Genomic DNA, 25,945 nt, shown 5'->3' on the forward strand with positions numbered 1-25,945 from the left:
TCAAAAGAAATCAGTTTGGACTGAGGCACGGAAATATCACTTTCTTTAAGGAGATTCAAGCTCTCTGCGGTGTACAAAGTTTCAAATTAACCGGTGCAGCAGAACTTCTCTTGACTTGACTCCTCCAGGATATAACAGTCCAATTGATCGTTGTATAACCCGAACCAACTCTGCACAAGTGGTTGAGCTCAAAGCCTCACCAGAAGAACACCTTTCTTTTATCTGGAAATACTCTCAACAAATATTTATGTACAATCCTCTATTTTATTTTATTGTATATCAAGATAACACTACTTTCAAAAGCCTCTTTGTAGACTAGATGAACGCCCCCAATATATAGAAAGCATTCAGCATGTAAAAAAGGTAACCGTTTGTACATACGGCATCTAGGCAATAAAAGAAGGAAAAACAATAAAAACGTTGGCCATTATCAAAGATCCGTGAAAAGAACGTTGGCCAATTAACTATAGTTATTACCCCATTAACACATACCAACGGTAAGTAAAATAGGCCAAATAAATATTGTTTAACACGTACCAACGGTAAGAAAAGCAACGATTAAAATATCAATTAAAAAAATATCAACATTTCCTCCCTATTTTTTTAATAATAAAAAAATATTTCTAGATAAAGAATGATTATTATGTATCATGAAGGTGTGCTCTGCATTGAACCTTCACTTAGTGAAATAACAACCTTTACTCCAGAGTTAGTAGTGGTCTCAGACTTAAACTATAACTGCTTAAGGGAAATAAAGAATTATTACTCACACATAGCAATCCAGTGTTGACATGAGCTTTATTAGCCAGCACATTACGGTCCTGTGCTAATCCCGGTTTCATGAGTGTATTTGAGAATAAACCCAAATCTCATAGAGAGCAGCCTCACTCTCACACTCACATAGGTGAAATCTGTTAAGGGTGCTCCTGTAATTCTTACACCCTACTCATAAGAGCTACAGAATTTCATTAAGAGTCTCAAAAAACTCATCCTCCACAACATTACAGGATAAATGCACTCACATCATAGGAATGAGAAATAAATAAATAGTACATTTCTTACGACCATCATATGATTCGTTTTTCCCATTGAACCCAGTTCTCAGGATCTCTAGTCCCCAGGTTGGGTATCCTCATATATGGCTCATGAATTTATGGGTTTTAATCTCATTCCCCTCGATGAATTCTAGACCCTTTCTCTTGTCAAGGCCTTGGTTAATGGATTTGCAAGATTATCACAAGATTTAATATAATCCACGTTAATAAAACCATCATTCAAATAAGATCTCATTGTACTGTGTTTTCTCCTTATGGATCTAGATTTACCGTTATAATAACGGTTTTGTACTCTACCAATAGTAGCAGTACTATCACAATGAATTAAAATGGATGGAACAGGTTTTTCCCATAAGGGAATCTCATGTAGTAAATCTCTCAACCAGTTTGCTTCCTCACTTGCTGAAGCTAAAGCTATAAGCTCAGCTTCCATGGTTGAGTTAGCAATAATCGTCTGTTTTTTAGACTTCCAACATACAGCACCACCATCCAATGTAAAAATATAACCAGTAGTTGAAAGAGAATCACCTAACAGGGTATTCCAATCAACATCACTAAAGCCTTCAAATACAGCAGGATGCCTTTTATAAAATAAGCCATAATTTTTTGTACCAGATAAATATTTCATTATCCGATCCATTGCATACCAATGGTCTCTTCTAGGCTTAATAGTAAATCTACTAAGTACTCCTACTGCATAACCAATGTCATGTCTAGTACAATCAGTCGCATAAAATAAACTCCCAATCATGCTAGCATATTCCTCTTGATTAATAACATCATCATTATTTTCAATAGAAAATAAATGAATACTAGAATCAAAAGGAGTAACTACATGCTTGCATCCAACATAATTATATTTCTTTAATAATTTTTCTACGTAATGCGATTGATCAGGAAAAATACTATCACATATTTTGGTAATTTTCATACCCAAAATAAAATTAGCCTCACCAAGATCTTTCATTTCAAAATAGTTACTAAGCATGTTTTTTGTTTCAACTATGACATGCAAATTAGAACCAAATATCAATAAGTCATCAACATATAGGCTAATAATAACATGTGAATTTTTCCAAGATTTATGATAAATACATTTATCACTTTCATTTGATTTAAAGCCATTCTCAATCATGCAAGAGTCAAATTTTTCATGCCATTGTTTAGGGGCCTGTTTTAAGCCATATAGGTATTTAATCAACTTATACACTTTTCTTTCTTGGCCAAGCTCTACAAAGCCTTAAGGTTGATCTATATAAATTTCTTCATCTAGGTCCCCATTTAAAAAGGCTATTTTAACATCCATTTGATGAATTTTTAAATTATAAATTGCTGCAATAGCAATCAATAATCTAATGGATGTTATTCTTGTAACTGGAGAAAAAGTGTCGAAAAAATCAAGGTCAGCTTTTTGTTTAAAACTTTTTGCAACAAGTCTAGCCTGAAATTTTTCAACTGTTCCATCCAGTCTAAATTTTTTTTAAGGACCCATTTACACCCTATGGATTTGTAACCCGATGGTAATTCAACTAATTTCCAAGTTTTATTAGAAATTAATGAATCTATCTCATCATCCACAGCCTCTTTTTAAAACACAGAATTAGATTATGCTAAAGCTTCTTGTAAATCTTTTGGATTTTCCTCAATATAGTAAATATAATAGTCGGGACCAAATTTTTTTTCAATTCTAGCTCTCTTATTCCTTCTTAATTCAAAAGATCCTTCATTTTCTAAATGAGTAGAAGAACTAGTTTCAGAAAAAGAATTTTTTCTAAATTCTTGACCCCCACTATTTTTTGATTTAAAAGGAAATTTTTTTTCATGAAAAATTGCATCGCCCGATTCAAAAATAACTTTATTTTCAATATCATAAAACCTATAGGCTGTACTATTTTTTGCATATCCAAGAAAAATACAAGTGGTAGTTCTAACACCCAATTTAAGCCTTTTAGGATCTGCTAGCCTTACAAAAGCCAAACAGCCCCAAACTTTAAAATATCTCAACTTTGGCTGATACCCTCTCCATAATTCAAAATGTATAGTTTTTAAATTTTTGTAAGGCACCCTATTTAAGACATGACAAACAGTTAAAACTGTTTCACCCCAAAAACTTGAATCAATAAGCATAGTATTTGTCAACTCAATCAAAGTTCTATTTTTTCTCTCAGCCACACTGTTAGAAGCAGGTGAGTATAGTGCAATTGTTTCATGAATAATTCCCAATGACTGAACAAAAATATTAAACTCATTTGAGACATACTCTCGACCTCTATCACTTCTAAATCTTTTAATCTTTCTACCAAATTAATTTTCAACTTCATGGAGGAATTCTTTAAACTTTTCAAAAGCATCACTTTTATTTTTCAATAAATAAACATATGTATATTTTGAGAAATCATCAATAAAAGAGATAAAATATTTATTTCCTCCACGAGTTAAAATACCTTCAAATTCACAAAGATTGGTGTGAATTAAATCTAACAATTTGGTATTTTTTTCAACACTTCTATGAGGCCGTTTTTTAATTTTTGCTTGACTACAAACTTCACATTTTTTAAAATCTTTTGTCAACTTGGGAATTAATCCTAAACTACTCATGACAGCAATATATCTACTATTGATATGAAATAAACGTGCATGCCAAAAATTTAAAGAAGAAAGCATATAAACACAAATATTCGATGCTTTATGCTCAACATTTAATTTAAACATATCATCACAAACATAGCCATTGCCCACAAAAACTCCATTTTTTGTTATAACAAATTTATCAGATTCAATAATTTGTTTAAAACCCGCTTTGTTGAGTAAAAAACTCGACAACAAATTCTTTCTCATATATGGTGTATAAAACACATCTTTCAACGTCAATATACATCCAGAGGTGAATTTCAATTCAACCTCACCACTACCAATAGCCTTGGTTTTATTAGAATCACCAAGTGTAATTTCTTTCTCTACTTCAAAATGAGTATAATTTTTAAACAAACCTTTATCATAGCAGATATGCCAATTAGCACCGGAATCTGCCCACCACCCTTCAACAAATTGAAAGGGTTTATTGAGATGTCCACCGCTTTCCGTGCATTTTTCGATTGTAGACTCCATTTGAAATTGAATCTCCTTAAAATTGTTAGTGAAATACACAATAATATAATAAAAATTACAAGGAAATTAATATTCAAACGAAATCAGTTTGGACTGAGGCACGAAAATATCGCTCTCTTTAAGGAGATTCAAGCCCTCTGAGGTGTACAAAGTCTCAAATTAACTGGTGCAGCAGAACTTCTCTTGACTCGACTCTTCCAGGATACAACAGCCCAACTGATCGTCGTATAGCCCGAACCAACTCTGCACAAGTGGTTAAGCTCAAAACTCTACCAGAAGAACACATTTCTTTTATCTAGAAATACTCTCAATAAATATTTATGTACAACCCTCTATTTTATTTTATTGGATATCAAGATAACACTACTTTCAAAAGCCTCTTCGTAGACTAGATGGACGCCCCCAATATATAGAAAGCAGTTAGCATGTAAAAAATTTATAGTTTGTACATACGGCATCTGGGCAATAAAAAAGGAAAAACAATAAAAATGTTGGCCATTATCAAAGATCCGTAAAAAGAACGTTGGCCAATTAACTATAGTTATTACCCCATTAACACATACCAACGGTAAGTAAAATAGGCCAAATAAATATTGTTTAACACGTACCAACGGTAAGAAAAGCAACGATTAAAATATTAATTAAAAAAATACCAACAATAACTAGGCTCAGATTTGGGACGTTAGAGGGCTTTACTACTGCCAATACTACATCGTTGTGCGGAGGTGATGGGATCCGATTCCTAGTCCATTAATTTTAGCTTTTGCCATACAGTATAGTACTACTCTTGCTCTTCATAATTGATAAATGATTAATATATATATATATATATATAATATGTATTGCATTGCCAAGTAGAATTAACCAATATATATTAGATCTATAACATTAAGAAGACGATTAAATATATGATATATAGGACAACAAGATGACCAAAACTATGTCGGTCAGCTCGATTTTTTGATTTATTGGCAGTACTTGTACAGCATATGATCAAGATGCACCATATTTTACATATATATTTCCATACTGCAAAGGAAGCTCGAATATCGAACGAGCTCCATTACAATATTAATCATGGTCATGTCAAACCAAATCCTATTTATTCTCAGAGCAATACATGAGTACTACTCGTAACTTGATTTTGTACTCTCTATTCATAATTTCACCACAACGCAATAAGTAGTACTACTGATTCAAGGTCCTTGAGGTGGCTTGCAACGGTTATATGTGGTTCTTGGATTACACTTGACGGGCGGCTTAATTGGTATGCAAGAAGTACATCGAGGATTGCCAGGGCATGATATTACTGGCTTGTTGGGATTCTTGGTTGGGGAAGTAACTTCTGCATCGATCGATCGAAAATTAATAACTAGATTAGTGCTTTAAATATACTCAGTCATGATTTGTAAACATATTTGCCATTACGATAATTGCATCACTTACAAGATATATAAATTATCATAGCCCATATATATGTTAATAATTCAGTCATGTATTTCATAATCTCCATGTCCTATCGTGTTTTTTTTCCTGTTATATGTCTTGATCTGATCACTGCATGCCATGATTATTCTCTAGTACTAAAGTTTCTCATGAATATATAATATAATATAATATAATATAATATAATATATGATACCTAATAAGTTAAGAGTCTTGAAGAGCAATTTTAGTAGTACTGAAGAGATTGTTCTAGGTGATCCTTTTGTACGTTTTATATAATCTGTGACAAAATCATAACATGAATAGCTAGCAAATGTTAATATTATGTACAGAGCAAGTAATTTACAATGTAAAATAATTAAAAATATAGAAGATGTAGTACTACTTATGTGCTCTTACCCTGATATTCAGCCAATTCACGAGCTGCAATTGAAGGAGACGAGATAAGAAGGAAAGCAAAGAGAATGCAAATAAGAATTATAGCCTTCATTTTGTGGATGGCTGAGTAATGGTTTGTGCTGAGAGGCCATTTTACTCCTACACTCCTATTTATATATCAGTACCATTCAAGTGCATGTTTAATTATAGTTAGGCCTGTTCAACCGGGTTCCAACTCGGAAACCCGGGTACACCCGGGCCAGGAACCGGATCTCAAATCCGGATCGAAACCCAGCCCAGATTAATCCGGATCAGACTCGGTCCGAAACCCGGATGCATCCGGATTTTGAAAAAACCAGATTCCGGGTTTCGGGTTGAACCTGGTTTCTACAAACTTCAACTTCTCTCTCTCTCTCTCTCTCTCTCTCTCTCTCTCTCTCTCTCTCTGCATCTTCAGTACCCACCAACCGACTTTTTCTTTCATTCCCAAGTTCCCCTCGGTCGAAGGCCTACCCTCCCCGTTCGACGACTTGGGCTCAAATCTTTCGAACTCCGAGCTCCACGAAACTGCTTATGAGATCCTCGTCGCTGCATGTCGGAGCACCGGTAGGCGGCCGTTGACCTACATCCCGCAGTCGGAGAAAACCGAACGGGCTCCTGCGATCTCGCATTCGGCTTCGCTGCAGAGGTCGCTGACTTCGTCCACAGCCAGTCGGGTGAAGAAGGCTCTGGGGCTGAAAACGTCGTCGGCTTCTAAGAGGAGGGTCGATGGAGGTGACTCAGTGAGTCAAGGGCGAGGGAAGAAGGCGGTCACTGTTGGGGAGCTTATGAGGGTCCAGATGAGGGACAAAGGCGGCACGGTTGTTAGCTTGATCCAGTTTGAAGAAACACGGGTACTGGGTTTTAAACCTGGGTTCCGAGTTTAAAACCCGATACCCGGCCCGGGTACACCCGGGTTTAGACATCCGAGTTTCGGGAAATCCGGTTATCTGAGTTCTAGTCTGGATCGAGTAAAACCCAATCTGGATGAACAGTCCTAATTATAGTATGTGGTTGGAAATTTCTTCAGTTGATAATATATTATACGCACGTACGTACAGCCAGATGATCGAGTGGTATCGAAAGGCCACCTTTAGTTTGGTAGATAAGATAGAAATTGGAAATTTTATATGAATAAAAAATAAATAAAAGCGAGAGGACCTAGCAATTGACTAGATCAGATCAGATGCGATGCTTCTTCTAATCTTAATTATCATGACAGTCTTTTATTCTATTTCATTATTATTAGTCATTATAAAAAAATTATTTATTAATTTGTGATCAATTATTTATTATCAAAACAATTATATTTCTATTATAAATAATTATTTTCATTGCAAATAATTTGTAGTAAATATTCATTTTTATTACAATGTATTCATTTTATAATACACATTTTCCTAAAATAGAATTTCAATAATCAAATCAAATGGAAAGTTCGTGGCTATTGTGTATACACACTACATTATGGGAGCTTGACCGAGTCCAATCACCAATCTGCAGAGTAGTGAGGAGGTCATGGGGAAGGGATCGATGCATGTGGTTGGCTTTATTAAAGAAGCCGGGATGCATGTGGGTGGGATGTATTATTCTGAAAAGACTGAAGAAATATCTAGATATTATCACTACGGTAATTTCAACTTTATATTTGTCATATTTGCATAATAATTTGTTGATTACGGTTGGTATTTTATTATATTAATTGGAAGTTTGTACTGTATGCAAAGAAATATAATGTGTGAATTTTTCGTATCGGCGGATATATTTTATCTGCAAGAAGAGAATTTTCGTACAAGAGAGAATAAGGCTTCGAAAACGTGGGATGATGTACTACATCGCGAGTATGACGTTCGGAAAAGAGAAGATAAAGTGAGAAAGATAGTAAAGAATCTAAAAAAGGAAAAACAAAAATTATTGTTTTTGTACTGGATTATTACATTTGTAATAATGTTTGCTTGATTTAGATAAATTCCATGTAAACATATTATTGTATATGGATTAGATTAGATGGTTTTTGAATGGTTGGCTTGTTAAGACCATGTTTTGATGAACAACATGTAACTAATATGTTGCTAAAGCAACTTGTGTAATGAAGTTTCAAATTCTGCACTTCAATCGTCTTCAGTAGCCAAGTCTTATTAGTTGATGGACTATGATCATTTAATCTATAATGAAAGCAGTCTAGTGTGCAACCTTGCCATGTTTTCACTTATTATTTGAGATGCGTATTCTATAGATGTTTGGATTGTTTTGGTTTTGCTATGATTGTGCAAATTTGTAATAAACAAAAATTGAAGAACCTGTCATGATTGTGCAAATTTGTAATAAAAATTTGTTTTTGCTATGATCTTTTATTATTTATTTAGCTTCTGATTTTAGAGATTAAGGTACAAAATTAATTAAAATCTATTAGTTAAATCGGCATAATTCATGATGGTCTCTTGCGGAGGGTCTTGCATGTTCTAAAATACAACAATTGCCTTTGGCTTACTCATCAACCTTGCTATTGTCCTGCTTTCAAGCTTTGAGTAGAAATACTTGGAATTGCTACTTGTCCAAACCAAGTGAGTGAGCATGCAGAATGCACTAATGGCAACAATTAAAACAACACTTTCTTTCTTGCATTTTGTTTACATATCTTGGTTACTATTTACACTGCATGAACACTAAATTATAAACCATACACAACTACTCATTCCTAAACTACAAAAAACATCGCCAGTCTCTGAGCCTTTCAGTAGCACCTCAAACTTCATCAATGTGCTTCGCCAAACATGACCAATTTATGAGCACACTGGAAGAAACCCGAGCAGTCATGCAATTGACTGGTGTTCAAGTAGGCTAATCAAATCCTGACAAATGCAATATTAAAATTTTAGAAATATTAAATCGTACTGTTCAATCAAGAAGCTCAATCATTCAACTTTTACTATCAAAAAGTTTTCCCATCTACTATGAAAAATTTATAGAGGAAATGATTGAAACAATTTAATATTTGTACATGGCTCATGACAGAAACTAAGGTTGAAATAAGAACATTCTAACTTGAAATGAAGAACCCTTACAGTGTCACTTTCTGCCCTTGCTCTTCAAAACTCATACAAGTCATGTACAAGCATTTGGACCTCACGATGACTTGGACAAAACTCATTCCACTTACTACACCATTGAAGTCCACAAAATACAAAATATTTAGAGTAAAACACCAAGTTTACTGCGTAATATCCTAACTTCTCTTAATTTCAACCCTGCATTAATATACACACTTAACCTCATCCATATAATTCAAGTTTAAATAGAGAGAGCTTACCGAGATGGCCAGGAACCGAAAGAGACCTTAAGCTTACTGATCAAATCCTGTAGCATATCTCCATACCCTCTCCATATGGTCACACCCAAAGTACAAAAAATTTACCCCCACCCCCATTTGAAATATAGAATAGTAGAGGTACAAAAAGTAAACACCAACCACGTGGTTTCAAAAAACCAAACCCCCACCCCCACATCCATATTAAGAACCCAATATACAAAAAATTTAACCCCCCCCCACATCCACAAACTACACCAAAAACACTCTCCAAGTGGTTTCAAAAAAATATATACCAGCCCATCACCATGGAGTTACAAGTGCACATTACTCTGGTCACACATCTGAAACAACCACACCAATAATTAAAACAAGGACAGAAGCACGGTTGGTCTTTAACCAAACTATTAGGTATCATGATGTCATACATGGTATTGAATTATTAAAACCACAGTTAACCTCATTTTGTGGAGTTGATTGTGACAGAATGACATTTTCTGTCGAAACAGCACCAACATCAAATGTGTGTTGTTTAGATCCCGGGTTCTTGCCCAATTCTGTTTCATCTACCAATATTTTCCTGCAAATCTAAGTTCCAAAACAAGAAAACACATATATTAGAATCATAAAACAAACTATTGAAATTCATACAACTTCAGGGATTTATTATCGGTTTCTTTCTCTTTCTTGCAATCTTTTCTACGGGTGGAACCTTCCTCTTACTTGGAGGTCTCCCTTTCCCTTGGACCATGTTGGGGTTTAATATCTTCTTCTTCCCTTTACCCAAGTCCACATTTGGTTGCAATGTCGTTTGTTCGCACTCCGACTCTAGTGTTAAACCCTCACATTTTGAGTCAAACTCATCAACAACACGCAAGAATGCACTAACTTGTGCATTATTTGAGGATATTTTTGGTTACTAATTTTGAACATCTTTTGACCACAAGCTCATAATTCCGTGCATCTGATCTGTCCTGCTGGTTATCGTAACTACTTCTGAGTAATGTGTATCTCCTCTTTATGTCATTTCTCTAATGATCCAAGACATATACTGATGGTAGCAGGTTTATTTTCTTCAACTGACAAACTCTAAGTGCATGCCTACATAAAATCTCCCGAGTCTCAAACAGTGCACACATGCATTTTACCTCCACCTCGTCCTCGTTAAAGAAAACTGAGAAATTTACTGTTTTGATGTGGTCTTCAATAGATATTTCATCCAACACATCGTAATTTAAAATTCACCCTTGTGTACTTACCAAGGAACAGTTACAACACATTAGGCTGAGCAACTCTTTTTGGACCTCTTTGAACTTTGCATTTGTATAAAACTTTTGAAACTGTTTTTCAATGTTAAAGTGAGACACGCAAGGAATTGTTTGGTTGATTGAATTGAAGTCAGCAGTGGTCTCTACCTCGACCTTCTTTCTAAGAGCATTATCAAATTGGTCGACGAATTCCTTCAACGTGGTTTCGGAATGGACATACCCGTCGAAAAATGCATTCATGCTCTCCGACCTTTGAGTCGTACTCATACCAGCCCAAAATACAGTCTTCATGTAAGCTGGAACCCAAAAATGCCTTTCCTCGTATAAGGTATGAAGCCAATTATTGTCAACCAAATCATACTTGGCAAGTACTTCACCCCAACTCTCATCAAATTCTATTGTGGTCTGTGAGTCATATACTGCAGTCTGAATGTCAATCTTCAACCCCGCATTGAATTTAGCACGAGATCTTAAATTCTCTGGAAGTTTGCGCATGATATGTCATAGACAATATCTATGACGAGTTTCAAGAAATACAATGGCAATAGTACTCTTCATTGCCCGATCTTGGTCGTTTATGATGGCTTTGGGCACCCGACCATTCATGCAATCCAACTACATTTGAAATAACCACACAAAAGTATCTGTGTCCTCATTTGAAATCAATCCCGCTCCTAATAATATGGACTGCCCATGATGATTAACACCAACAAACGGTGCAAAAGGCTTCTCGTACCTATTTGTTAGGTATGTTGTATCAAAAGTTACGACATCTCCAAAATATTCATAGGCTGCTCGACTCCGAGCATTAGCCCAAAAAAAATTTCGTAACCTTCCATCATCATCCACGTCCATGTTAGATACGAAACCATCATTCTGATCTCTCATTCTTTGGAAATACTGATTAAGGGCTTCGCCACCTCCTTTACCCAACCTCAAATGTCTACTCTTGTCAATGAAATTCCGACAATCTTTCTCTTGAAAAGTTAGGTTCTCAAAACACCCCGCATCAACGACAAGAGAATAATAATTTTTGTTCATTCTTATACCGGCTCGATTATTCAGGTCCAGGATCCTCTGACTGTATTCATCTAGAAACTTGTGTGATCGTAAGAATCTTGTCTTCTTGGGGCTCACAGTTATATGGTTGTGCACATTGTCAACAGTTGTGAAAACCCACTTGTCATTCTTGCTCAACATTGCATTTACTCTCGCTTTACAATCCGTTCTGGTTGTTGGGCGTGGCTTCGAGATATTACTATTCTTAGGTTAGTACTTTCTGCCACGGGCACAACCAACAGTGACATACACAGGCCTCCCATCATCACCTTTCTGGTTCTCTGTGTCCGTACACCAAAACCCTCTAGCTTCGCATATTGCTTGTAGTAGGTTGTCAGCTCTTTCAAACTTTCAAATTCCATCCCGGATCTTGGCAGTTCAACTCTACTCTCATCATCTTGGACAATAGTGGTATCCTCTAAATCTTCATTTAAATTGAAGCCCATTTCTACATTTATTTGCATATGGATGGATTAGCATAAAAATAATATTACAAAAACTATAATCAAGGTAGGTTGATAACTAATACCATCAGCGTCAGGAAAATGTGCATCAGTCATCGGTGATGTATTCCCCACATTTTGTTCAAATTCTGCAGCAGCTAACACAGTTGACGATGAGGGCGCCTCTTGTCTCTGGTCCTCCAAATTAGTCGGCGAGTAGGGCATATAATGTGGCATCTACTCAAACAGTACACGTACGTTGTTAGGCAAAATGGAATGACTATTAACAAATGCTATGATTGTTAATTTCTGAAATTTAAAAATTCAAAATTTTCATACCTGAAATGAAGCATGAAATGGCCGATTGTCTACCGGATGACTTGTCGAAGGGTATGGGATATTTACATCAAAAGAACTCTACAATAATGCAATTTTCACTTATTCATGAGCTTTTAAAATATAAAAGACATTAAGAACTATACTCACTTGGTAGACGATTAGATTGCCATAAACAATATCTGAAGGTGTCATTAATGAATGCGAACTCGACGTCGAGCAACTATGTGGCATTCTATCTTCGTCTTCCCCCATCACACTAAGACGTCGAATGTCTTCCGAGACTTTATAGACGAAGAACATGATGGCAAAAGAATAAAAAGGAAGATTAAACTCTCATACGTAATGCATATTATGAAAAGATAAGCACTTTGTAAAGAAATGATCATATGGAATGAACTCAACTGATCGATTGTGTTTAATTTTTATATTTTTAACCAAACCAAACTGAACATACATAGGTAATATGTCTGGTACCAAACATAATTAAGGAGTTCAGACTTCTAAGCCTAACTAATCTCCACTCTCACAATAATTTTTACAGCCAATGTTGCTGAAGATTTTGGTGTAACAATTCGCGTTTCCTCTTATATTTTGTTGTATCAACACACTCAAACTCTTAGATTTTGCTATACCAATCAAAAATTAAGCCCCAGCCATAAAACTTTTACCTAAAAAAAAGAATGATATATATATACTGAAAGCAGCAAAGATTTTTTTTTCCATCAAACAGAGCATTTCCATAATAAAAGCAGAGGAGAATAAACACTCTAAAACCAGATGGGTTTCTTCCGCGTATGCTCACAAAGATGAAATTTTTTTCTCCATGCCCAAGGCCCCATTACCAATCTCAGAAAACACAAAGCATCTCATCTCGATGTACACATGAATAACATAATAGTGTTGATTTGAAAATGAAAAATATTTACCTACGAAAGCTCAGCAAACCATTGGCAAAACAGAGCTGTTGGGGTAGTTCTTGCTGGTTTCGTGCATTCAATCAACTCGCCGAAAGTTGCAGTAGCTTTCGGATGTACGAGTGTTTGGAGTTGGCGTTGAACATGGAGACGTCGTCGCACGAGGTGGCCCTGGGAAGAGGAACCCCGACGTAGGTTCGTGACGACGTGGGTTTACGCGGGATTCAAATCGTGTTTGCTTACTCCGAAATATAGCTCGCGGGTTGTGGCGGACGACGCTGGGCTGACTAATCAGTGCCCCTCGGTGGCGCTGACGAGAGACTCGGCATCGCCGGGAGGCTCTGGGTAGAGGAAATGCACGCCGGTTGCTGTCGAGGGAGGAGGGTATTCGCGGGATGAATTCGAATGGGGATAAATCAGAAACTGATTTTCAAATGGAATCAAAACGCACGTTTTGGTTAAGAAGGAAAAAAAATAAAAAATAAATAAAACAGACCCGCCACTTAGTGAGTGCAATGTGTGCACCACTACAGTGACTTCTGCGTAGCTGAACTCTACTATCATTACTTTAGAAGCTTATTACCTGATCAGCTAGTACAAAAAATACTTCTAATACGCTTCAAGCATTGACTGAATTGGTAATGTATCATTGTATTATAATGTTGCATTACCAAATAGAAGAAATATATGTATAACATTAAAACGAAAGAAAGAAAAAGTGAGTACTTGATAAGAAAACAAGTTTACCAAAACTAAGTTGGTCAGCTATTTTTTATTGGTGCACATCATATATATCAAGATGCATAGTTTACATATTTATATTTTCACACTACAAATGATGAAGACCAAGCTCCATCACAATATTAGTGGTATCAAACCAAATCCTATTTATTCTCACAGCATTACAAGTAACTTTATGCGTACTTTCACCACGCCATAATAAGTAGTACTGATTCAAGTTCCCTGCGGTGGCTTGCAACGGCCATATGCGGTTTTTTTACCACATTTGGTGGGCTTTGGCTTTCCCACGCAAGAACTATATCGAGGATCGCTAGGCTTTCCACATGATACTTTTGGGTTGCGCGCTGGGGTTCGCGGTTCCTCCAGTAGATGCTGCATCGATCAAAGATAACTAGATTAATTAGCTTTTTATATTTTTACTGTCATTTGTAAACATATTTGTCATATTCGATCATGTTTCTTCCTGTTAGGTGTCTCACTGTCATGATTAGTTTTTAGTACTAAAAGTTTCCGACTTTAGTTTGAGGTTGCGTTTGTAAATCAAGTATTCTTCAATATTCTTCAATATTTTCTTTTTAAATATCACAAAATATTTTTTAATTTTAATTTTTTAATTTTTTTATTTAATTATTAAAACTTTTACAAACTTTCAAATAAAACACAAAAAATAATACAATTTTTTAAAAATTTCAAAACAAAAAATAATAGTAAAATATTATATTTAAATAATTTATTAACTTTATATATAATATTTTTATTCAATTTTTTCTCATTTTTTTTAAATCTAATAAAATATTTTAAATCAAATAATTTAATTACTATTCACAAATATTCTAAAATATTCTCAATATCTAAATGATCCCGAGTCTTAGAGATTAATATTAGCACTGAAGAAATTGTTCTATATCCTTTCGATTGATCTATGTGATAAAATGATCATAACAATAACAAATATTTATATTATATATGTAGAGAGGAAGTTTACAATGTATAATGATTTAAAAAATATTCTTATTTTGTATAAGCAGGGGCAGGTGGACATATAATATCTAAAAAGTAGAATCATGATGAACAAGTTCTATTACTTGTTATGTAAAATTAAATAATGACTAATTAATGAATGCAAATTAAACCAAATTAAAAATTTGTGGAAGATCTCACCATCCTGATCAGCTAGTAATTCGCGAGCCACAATAACTGAAGGAAAGGAGAAAAGAAGGGAGGCTAATAGAACGCAAATGAGAATGATCGCCTTCATTTTTAGACAAAATTGTCGATTGGATTCATGTCATGCAAATACCCTTTCCCCTGCACTCTATTTATAGGCCATACGAAGTCACGTGGACTTGTGTTATTTGCTGTGTGTAAATGGTAAGGTGGTGGCATCTTTTCATCATTCTATAATACACATGATGACTGGCCAAGTTCAAGGGGTATGATCATTCATCAAAAAGCAAAGTTTGAGGGGTATGATCATTCATAAGTGCAAATTTATGCTTGGCCTAGACGCGTTTAATAGAAAATAAGGTCGGATTTTCTTCATTTGATAATATTAGGCATAATATAATTGGAAGAGGCCAACTAATTTGAGTGGTTTCAATTATATTAAAAAAAAATCGAAAGTAACGACAAATAAAGTAATAAATAAATAAATAAAAACAAAAGCAAAAGCAAAAATTACCTTTAATTGTCAGAAAAGACGATTTTGTTTAATAAGGAAAAATGAAAGATGATCTCGTTAATTTTTGGAGACCATAGTGGCAGACATGCGCTTATCTTGTTATATATGTAAAATATAAATTAAATAAACAAAAGTTAAAGTTGGAGGGCTACATGCACATGATCATGAAAGAAATTCAAATTATAAATAAATCACATTTTTATTTATAGAGAGCGAAACAAACGATCGAGCCAGCTTTTAGTTGGCTTTCATCATCCCCCGTTACGTAATACTGCATGATGGAAACTTGTCGGAATCTATTCACGTGTCTACTTTTTCTTTTTCACTTTGGAAGTATGTGTGGTCTCCCTTCCCATATATTGAATAATTACAGACCATTCCAAATACTTCCAAGTCAGGTGGGCTGCTTGACTAATTATTTCATAATACACGTAATTAATAAAGATGTCAAATCGTATTAACGGATCGTATTCGTATTATATTAAAATATATATATTATACTATATAGTTCAATCTTAACCTGACCCGTTAAGTTTATCGTATCAAAATCTCAAACCCTAACACGATTTATTAATATATCGGGTCGGGTCGAGTAAACCTGTTTTGACCTATTAATAAATATTACGAAATAAGTTACCACGATACAATATGACCATTTCAAACTGTTTATGTATATAGATTGAATATAAAAAAAATTAGCCAGTTTGATCTGATTAAATTTAACATAATTTTATATAAATTTTAAAATCACAATATTTATAAAAATTATAAAGCTAAATACAAGTCTAAAATTACAATCCAAATAATAAAAATATCGAAATTGAAATTCTAATAATTTTATTTTTAAATATAAAGGTATAATTATAATTTTAACTTTCTTAACGTGTCATAACGTATTCTATATCGTTTCGTTTGATCTATGTGATAAAATGATCATAACAATAACAAATATTAATATTATAAATTTAGAGAGGAAGATTACAATGTAAAATGATCGCTATTTTTAATGCGTAATACCCCACGACGATCATGTGTTGCTTTTTTTCTTTTTAATATTTTATAGATATAGAGAATTATTGAGTCCTTCATGTATCAGTCTTGAGAATAGTCAAAAAATTATTGCACCTAAAATTATATTTATAAGTGTGTTTATTAATATATTAAATATATCATTGATGTGAATAAAGAAAGAAAATAGTAATTAAAATAGTAAACCAAATCGAATTGTATAAGGTCATGTTTCGATAGTGAAAATGTTTCATCTTATCTAATTTTATCATTATAATTCTTTTAAATTCTCATATAAAATATTATAAATAATTCAAATTTTTTAAATTTTAAAATAATAATAATATTAAAAAATAATATTTTATTTAATTCTCAACTTTCATCTCAACTTATTATTCAAGCTGCACCTAAATTAATTTTTTTAAAAAAGTTAATGCTTGACAAAGTACTTAGAATAGAGTGCGAAAGCATGGAAGAAATCTCGTTGTGTTATTCACCTTGTCCTAAAATATAAATCTTAATAATCAAACGGAAAACTCATGGCTATAGTTCATCGCAAGGGACACCCCTTTATTCGGCTTCCGTCGTCCCTATTGCGTCATTTCGAACACCATGATTGGAGCTTTTTGTGTCTAATCACGTGTTTGATTTTATTTTCTATTTTTATTATATATTTTATAGATATAAAAAATTAAAAAAATAATTTATTCAAATTTCAAATAAGTAAATCTCACGGTAAATTTTTATAAAAAAGTAGATTTCTCCTTAAAAATATATCCAAAAAATTAATTTTTTATTAAGAAAACTCACTTTTTTGCAAAACATTTACACTAAATTATCTATTTGAGATATCACCCTGAGAAATTATTGAGACTTGTAGCAGTTTTGAGAGTAGACAGTTAATTATTTTTTCAAGGAAATTTATTTTCATGTTCCTTTATCGATAACATGCATAGCTTTGATATATTAGGCTACGAGAGACTCGAGCAATAGAGTGGGCCTTGGCCCAGATTCCTAATAATGAGGAAGTGGGTTTGTGGTGGAGGAAATGGGATTCGAGTCCAAAGTATTTTTCTGATATTAACGGCTTCATCTAACACTTGCTCTCAAAGCCCAACTGAAAATAGAATAGGCGGTTATAAAGTTCGTACATAATTGTTTAAACAAAATTTATGACCGAATTGATATGCACTGATTTTATATTTTTTTAAAATCGATTACACATCAATTATTTTCCTAAACTATTAATCCGGTTTTATCGGTTTCTGGTCCGGTTTTTCAATTTTAATATGCTATATTATAAAGTGATATATTATAATATATAATATAGTGATATATTATAATATACAGTAATATAGTATTAGTATAACTATGAAAATGCACTATATAATATTAGTATAAGGAAAAACTATTATATATAATTATATATTATATATAAAACTTATATACAATATAAAAAATTAAAATATATATGAACTAATCCAGTTTTAGAAAAAGAAAAATCGAAACTAGACCGATTTTGACTGGCTTTAAGAAAATAAAATCGGTACTGAACCGAACCCACTGCTTCGATCTGGCCTGGTCTGATTTACCTGTTTGCTAATTTTTTTTACACCCCTAGTTTAGCGTATCAATTACTATTTTTAGTATAGGAAAATAGTAATAATATTAGTTTTTTTTTACGAAGCTTCCACACGAGATAATGTCAATCCAACTTAGATAGTAAGGTCTTTAATTTGATGGGTTTAGTGCTTATCAATTACAAACCGCCATTTTGTCTGTTATTAGGATATATTAGTTAGTGATTATGGAAAATGAATAAAAGTTATTGATGGTGGGGTGTTTTTCATGATTTCGATCTCCACTTTCCAGATTTGACAATACGAAAGATAAGAATATGAAATGCTCTAAAATGATCAAGTATAAATGCATAAATACCCAATACCCAAGTGGTCATATTGTTTATAATAAACATATATATATAGGGTTGGATGACGAAAGTTCTAATTTTTCAATTATTGCATTATTCTCTACTAACGAGGTGTCGAACAAGCTTAAGCAAATTCTCAATCTACATTTTGCTCGAACAACATGTCTATATTTGCTTTGACTTGAGCCTCAAGCCTACACTATGATCTAAGCCCCATCGAAACTCCACCAAAAAATCATGATGAGTCCTGGTCAGATTGAGTCATCAAATCGGGCTACTACAATAATTAATCAGGCTTCACAAATCCAACAACTTTAACTTCATTAGTCTTTTTATTTTTAATTTTATGGAGACATTTATTGAAGCTACTCACCTCGTTTTGGTATTACGTTTTTTTATTTTTATAAAATATCAATAAACCGAATCAAGTAGTATAAATTAATGAAAACCAATTAATGTTTGACAAAGTAGTTATACTAGAGTGTAAAAGCGTGGAGCCAAACTCATTCTATGTTATACACTGTCCTAAAATAACATCTTAATGATCGAATGGAAAACTCAAGCCCGGCTATCGTTCATCACCTTGGACGTCGCCCCTTTATTCGGCTTCCGTAGTCCCCATTGCATAATACCAAACCCCATGATAGGAGCTTCTTTGGGTCTAATCACATGTTTGCTTTTATTTTTATATTTTTGAGAGTAGTAGTTAGTAAATTATTTACATGTTCTTTTATTGATATATTAAACACATGATCAATACAACGTGTCAACAATGCTGGGGAGTGTTTAAACAAACTTCCTATAATCCCTCGAACCCAAATCGCTCTTGGTATTGCATGCAGTTATAACACTATGAATCTGCAAATAAATTTACCAAAACAAGCCGGATACTAGTTGATGGTCCCCGTTGTGTGAAGAGTAGCATTCAAAAATCTGTTTTCTTTCTTAGCAAGTCTTTAATTCAAAACATCTATTGGCACTCAAAAGAATGAAAATGTGACGCCCAAATGCAAAAAACTAACTATGTCTACCTGTGGAACGTGGAGGAGGGAATAGTAATCTTATCTTCTAGAATAAAAACTAAATTCTATCATTTGGAATCCTAGAATGCCATGCACTGAAAATAATCCATTCTAACAAGTCCAAAACATTATGCCAAAATCAGTAGTCATTACATTTAATAGCCAAAGATTCATAAAAAGTATCACATCTTGTCTAGCATCATTCCTGAAACAATCCAAAATTAGAAACATCCGAACTATCATCCAACAATTTCCTAAAACCGTCTTGCTACATATTCCATCCACAAAGTATCACATCTTGTCATATTGTCGATCCAAATTTAGCATAGCACAAAAAATTACTTCCGAGTGTATTCTAAGATCATTTTACGTTAACCAAACACAAGTACAATGCGAATGTTTTTTGGGACAATCAAAACAGCTATTACCTTAGATAAGGCGGTATATACATCCAAGAGTTATGTTGTTATATCATCTCGACATGAATGGAAAGGACATATAATTTTTTTGTGGCGTCGTTGCCACCACTGGTCCATGTCAGCAGTAAGTTGCAAATAAAAGAAAGCGTCTAGAAAATGAAGCATTAGAATGGAAGAAAAGACGAAAACAAAGGAAAAAAACAATCAACATAGAATTCTTATCCAAAACCAAGAAGCAGGAATAAATAAAGGCAAGACAAGCTTTTAAATTCACACCTCACATAAATCCTCTAAATTCAAAACAACCTTTACAATTTACAAGCAAATAATCTTATCAAAACATCTACCTAAAATTTGCATTAATGGAACCATCACAAAGGAAAAAAAAAAAAAAAAAAAAAAAAACAAAAATACCTAGCTTTTAACATTTGTATCTACATGTTGATCATATAAAATCTGCGCCAACAGATAGCAAATTACATCAATAATTACAAACAAAAACAAAATCAATCCTTCTTTCAATAATTGGGAGAAAACAAATAATATTTCTTGGGAAAAAATCTATCAATTTTTTTATGAGTGAGGTTCAAAGAAAGAGACCCGCAGCAGACAGCCAAAGTAGCTGATGAGAATGAGGGCCAGTAAAATGAAACAAACGACAGATCAAACCGAACAGATAACCTGTATTGAATTGAAATTAGCAACAAATGTTAAAAAAATACAGCAACAAAAATATTAAGTAAATAGACATCGAATCAAAGTGAATTGCCATCAAATAAAAGTAAGCATGTAGAAAATGGAGCAAGAGAATGTTAAACAGGAAAAAAACACAGCACATGATTCAGATCCAAAGACAAAGACACAAACAAATAAGAACAAGACCAGCTTTCAAATTCAAACCCCACATGGTTGCCATGAACTTCAAAGAGCCTTTTCAACAAAGACATCTAGCTTTATACATCTGCATTGTTGGTGTTGGAGTATAGCCTCTCATATTGACAGCATGGAGTTGAAGTCTAAAGAAGAAAAGCTAAAGGCAGAGAAGGAGCCAAAGAAGATTTAAAATACCGTTATTTCTGTTATACATTTATTTTTCTATGTAGTATAAATATTACAAGGCCTTCATGTATTTGATATCAATGATATTAGATTACACAAACTCTTGTATTCTTCCTCTGTTTTAGTTTTTCTCTGCTATTCATCAAGTTCTCAACAGTTGGAACCATAATGAAAAAGCACCAAACCACCTAGCTGTATACGTTTAGATCTATAAATGCACCACACAAAATCTGCATCAACAAATATGATCTCATACAAACAATTACAAAACTAATATACATACACAGAAAGGGTAATAACAATACACACTAATATCTTGCTGCCCTCACTTCCATGAAATCATCAAATTACTTTGATAATTTCTATCAACCTCCATCGTTGGAAGATAGGAAAATGCAATAGATTCTTGCTGACATTAGCATTCATCAAAGTAGCTGTATTGACCACAGCTGAAAGGGTGCTTATAGTGATAATGACCCTTCTCCAGCCAAAAAGCAGAGCACAGGGTCACATCAACAGTTATGTACAAGATTGATACTGCAGAGCAAGTTACACAAAAAGTGACTCCCACAAAGAAGAAAAGGAACAACAAATATTGGGTTTCCCTGACTACTGCTGAATGAAAGGTGGGCCACTCTGAAATCAAGGCAAGATCATATAAAAATTCAAAATCATACATAAGATAACAATGACAATAAGTCAACCTACAGTGCATCTGAGCCGTTGTTGGTGTTCAAGAATTAGAAATTTTTATTCTAAATTTTGTTAGCAAGAATGGATTTGAGTCATTCTTGATGTAGCCATTTCATTAGGATCTGATAGAAAGGGAGACTAAGAAATAAAAGAAATGGAACGATGCACTGTAAACAACAATCAAAGAAGCCTAAAGCTAAAAAGAAAGATCATAATAAAGTTTCTGAAGAGTTCCTGCCAGGTTACATCCACATTAGGCTAAGAAGGGATTAACCAACAAATAGCCACAGCCTTGCACAAAACATCTGTTAACCTCATTCCTAAACACCCCTCAGATTCAATCCAGGGTCTTTCAGCATTCTAGACAGTTCCCACTTTATGCACCACAAAGCATCAAATTAATTTTTGTGCCCCAAGTCATACCCACCCAACATATACATGCTTATAATTTTTCTATATGACCATTAATACACAGGTGCCTCATTGTAAATCTCTTGTGTAAATTGTTTCCAAGTAAGAAGAGAGAAAAAAAGCAAAAGCATCAAGATATTACAACAACTGGTTCTGGGCCGTCATAAGGTAAATTAAAATTGTCACATGTCTTTCTAAGCAAATAGATACTTTTTCTGACTATTTTTCTGAAATCCTTGTGCAACCTTGCCTAAAAATTAGCTAACTCAAAAGGTCCTCACATTGGATGACATAATCCATTACATTCTGAAAGAAGAAAACCCCAAACCAGTTACCATATTTTACTGACAGAATAACGGCAGCTACAAGGAAATATAAAAAAGAGAAGTAAATAATTATCTAATTGAATATAAAAATATTACATTTATAAACAAAAAACTGCCTCAAGCATTGGCGCAAACTCAAACGCTACAAGTATCCCAGAAAATCAAAGATTAAAACTTAGGTAGAAATGAATTGCAAATCAAATTCTATAAGCAAAATTCAGGACATTTTTCCTGTTCATCAAAAGTGTTCAATGCCACTTGCAGAAGCATTCAAACTTAAAACCCAAAAACAAACAGCACCAGAGTTTAACCTTTCAGTTCTAACGTTCCACTCTTAACACTTACTGAATTCCTCTCCGTAATATCAAATTCAATAATTACAATTCAGCATTTGAACATATATTTTATTTAAGGGCAGGGCTACTATACCGCCCAGCGTGCCGCCCAGCTAAAATTTTTTTTTTTTACCCTTTTTCATTTCACATTTTTTTAATAGATTTAACTATTTTCAAAAAGTAAAAAATAAAAAATACACTAACACACTTAAAATCATTTTTTTAATCACTAAATAAAACAAAAAATTTCATAGCGGTACACTTGAGCCGTACCACCCGGGTGGAGCAGCATTTTCCTTCCTTTATTTAATGACAAAAAATATTGATAAAATCACATGTAAACACTCAATCAAACGGTCAGAGAAATGACACTCTATCCATCGTCAAGTAAACACAACTGTGTAAAAAGGTAAAACAATAAATTTGAGGAGAAATAAATTTTCATTTCCTAAGAACAACCACCACATGTCAGCATTCATAAGTCATTACAAGAAAACTCCTAAACCAAATGCTTCATTGATTTTACATTGAAAACCTACCAAATAAAACCTCTAACAATCGAACAGATTGTAATGACAGGAACAACCTGTTAAAGTAAAAATCGGGTCATTCTTTTTATTTATCTAAACCATTGAACGTTACTTACAAAAAAATTTAGAAACCAAATAAATCAACAAAAAAAAAAAAAAACAAACAAACAAACAATTAAATTCAAAAAAAAAAAAAATGAACTGCCCTCCGTATAGATTTAGAATCAAGTCAAAACATAATATTGACAGGCAAGAAACAGAAATCGAAAATGTCGGATTCCTTCACACTCAAACCACTTTGAACAAAACCAACATGAAAGAAAATAAATGCAAAACAGAGAAATGGACAAAGGAAAAGCAACATACAGAACACGAAAATTGAAGAAGAAAAATGGAGAAAAAGCACAGAAACTTTCGGATCTAGGAGCATATGTGAAGTACCCTTCAGAGTCATATTACGTAAAAAGCAAAAAAAAAAAGGAACAAAAAGGGGCATACCAACAGGGCACCGCGAAGACAAAGGAACATATAAAAGCAAATGAAGATTAAAATGATTAAAAAAAATCAAAGAAATTAAACCCAAAAACCTTACCATGCAAACCATCTAGACGGACCCAATTGCACGAAACATAGGTCCAGCAGAACCCGCGAAAATCTAACCCAATGATCACTGATAACAACAACCCAAAACACGATCAAGTTCGAAACACGAGACGTCAAAAAATGCCAACACGAAATTCGGCCAACAGAGTTTCTGTCGAGCTGGCAGCCGTTGACCGTGGAGAGGTGGTTCCCGTCGAGCCTTAGGAATACATTCGGAAGCCTCACATTCTCTCTCTCTACGGGCTTTGGTTTCTGTTGGAGAAAGAAGCATCAGACAGCGCGGGAGGACAAAACCCTCCTGTCCGCGTTGGCCGCAAGTGCCGTGAGGTGGAGAGAGAGAAAAGAGAAGGGGTCTGAAAGCAACTGTTCACTAATTTGAGGGACAAAAACGTAAAATTGGAATAAAAGTAAAGACAATTAATTTAGCTTTTGCCATACAGTATACTACACTTGCTCTTCATAATCGATAAATGATTAATATATATATATATATATATATATGTTATAGAACTATCGAAAAGGAAAGAGAGAGATAGATTTATTATAAAACTTTCTAAAAGGAGAGAGAGAGAGAGATAGAACTCAGAGAAGTTATGAAACTTATGAATTTCTTAAAAAATTCAACGATATATATAGGCGTACAAAGGGAACTATGCCAGTTACTATGCAGTACTATACATATGTACTATGCCAGTTACTATGCAGTACTATGCTGGCACTATGCACTGTGCGATGTTGGCCATTTACTATGCCAGTTAGTATGCAGTACTATGCTGGCACTATGCGCACTGTGCGATGTCGGCCATTTACTATACTAGTTACTATGCAGTACTATGCTAGCACTATGCACACTGTGCGATGTCGGCCATTTACTATGCCAGTTACTATGCAGTACTATGCTGACACTATGCACTGTGCATTTGACTTCTAGCTCAAGGTGGTCATACAATTTTACAATGTTATTTTACAACACTCCCCCTTTGGATGACCACATATAATGAATATGCCTCGTTAAAACCTTGCCAAGGAAAAATCCTGTGGGAAAAAACCAATGGCGAAGGAAAAAGAGTACAATATTCATGTGTACCGTAAAATGCTTTAAGATTGCCTCATTAAAACCTTGCGAAGGAAAACCCAGTGGGATAAAACCTTAGCGAAGGAAAAAGAGTACAATCAGCATAAGTCTTCAAGACGTTACTCCCCCTGAAAAGTGCATGATAAAAGGTCTTCAAGTCTCCGCATTCCAATGTTCTGTACAATCTTCTTAAATGTTGCAGTTGGTAATGCTTTTGTGAATAAATCTACCAGATTATCACTTGACCGTACCTTCTTGATATCAATTTCAACTTTCTTCTCATGAATTGCAATGATCTTCTTGTGTGTATCTGAAAGATAACTCGCATCTGTACATCCAACTAACTGTGGACTTGATCCATGTTGATAAAATAATCACAACTAGATCTTTCTGCTCATCACTACTCTTCTGGAGTTGTACTCTTCTGGAGTTCTTGTAAATAACACAGTTAGTAGAGAATTCATCAACATTAAACCGCTAACCTCATTTTTTAATAAAAACGGTGGCTAGCCTTTTAAGATCAGACAAGCACCGCGGATTTTCAACTCCTCTGTAGGTGTCAGGCGTGCTGTCAGGCATCGCAGCTGTCAGACGTGCTGTCAAGCGCCGCAGAGCTATGAAGTTATATTTCGTCTCTTTTCTCTTGCTTCACGAGAGATGTTGTATCATAATTTTTTCTATAAAAGAGATATTCAGCTCATTTTCATTCACATCTCATCTTCTTCACTTTTCTGTAATCATACTGCATTTTTACTC

The 25,945-nt window shown here is 34.0% G+C and overlaps 1 protein-coding gene and 2 long non-coding RNA genes across 3 annotated transcripts; all 3 read right to left on the reverse strand.

Annotated features, from left to right (window-relative positions):
- Nucleotides 1-11,216: 11,216 nt before the first annotated feature.
- LOC122305829 (protein FAR1-RELATED SEQUENCE 5-like) lies at nt 11,217-11,801 on the reverse strand. Its single transcript, XM_043118359.1, has one exon. It carries the CDS (start codon nt 11,799-11,801, stop codon nt 11,217-11,219), a length of 585 nt encoding a protein of 194 aa, XP_042974293.1.
- A 2,297-nt stretch (nt 11,802-14,098) lies between these two features.
- On the reverse strand, nt 14,099-15,556 carry LOC122302428. Its single transcript, XR_006240463.1, has 2 exons — nt 15,259-15,556; nt 14,099-14,469 (listed from the first exon to the last, which is right to left on the reverse strand). It is a non-coding gene; the product is annotated as an uncharacterized LOC122302428 (long non-coding RNA).
- A 4,863-nt stretch (nt 15,557-20,419) lies between these two features.
- Nucleotides 20,420-24,607, reverse strand: LOC122302429. Its single transcript, XR_006240464.1, has 2 exons — nt 24,104-24,607; nt 20,420-20,838 (listed from the first exon to the last, which is right to left on the reverse strand). It is a non-coding gene; the product is annotated as an uncharacterized LOC122302429 (long non-coding RNA).
- Nucleotides 24,608-25,945: the final 1,338 nt, after the last annotated feature.

Source organism: Carya illinoinensis, chromosome 3 (genome assembly GCF_018687715.1).
Source record: "Carya illinoinensis cultivar Pawnee chromosome 3, C.illinoinensisPawnee_v1, whole genome shotgun sequence".
NCBI lineage: Eukaryota > Viridiplantae > Streptophyta > Magnoliopsida > Fagales > Juglandaceae > Carya > Carya illinoinensis.

Excerpts from the sequence above, each read along its gene's own strand:
- LOC122305829 (XM_043118359.1), bottom strand. The coding sequence starts at position 11,801 with ATGTTGAGCAAGAATGACAAGTGGGTTTTCACAACTGTTGACAATGTG.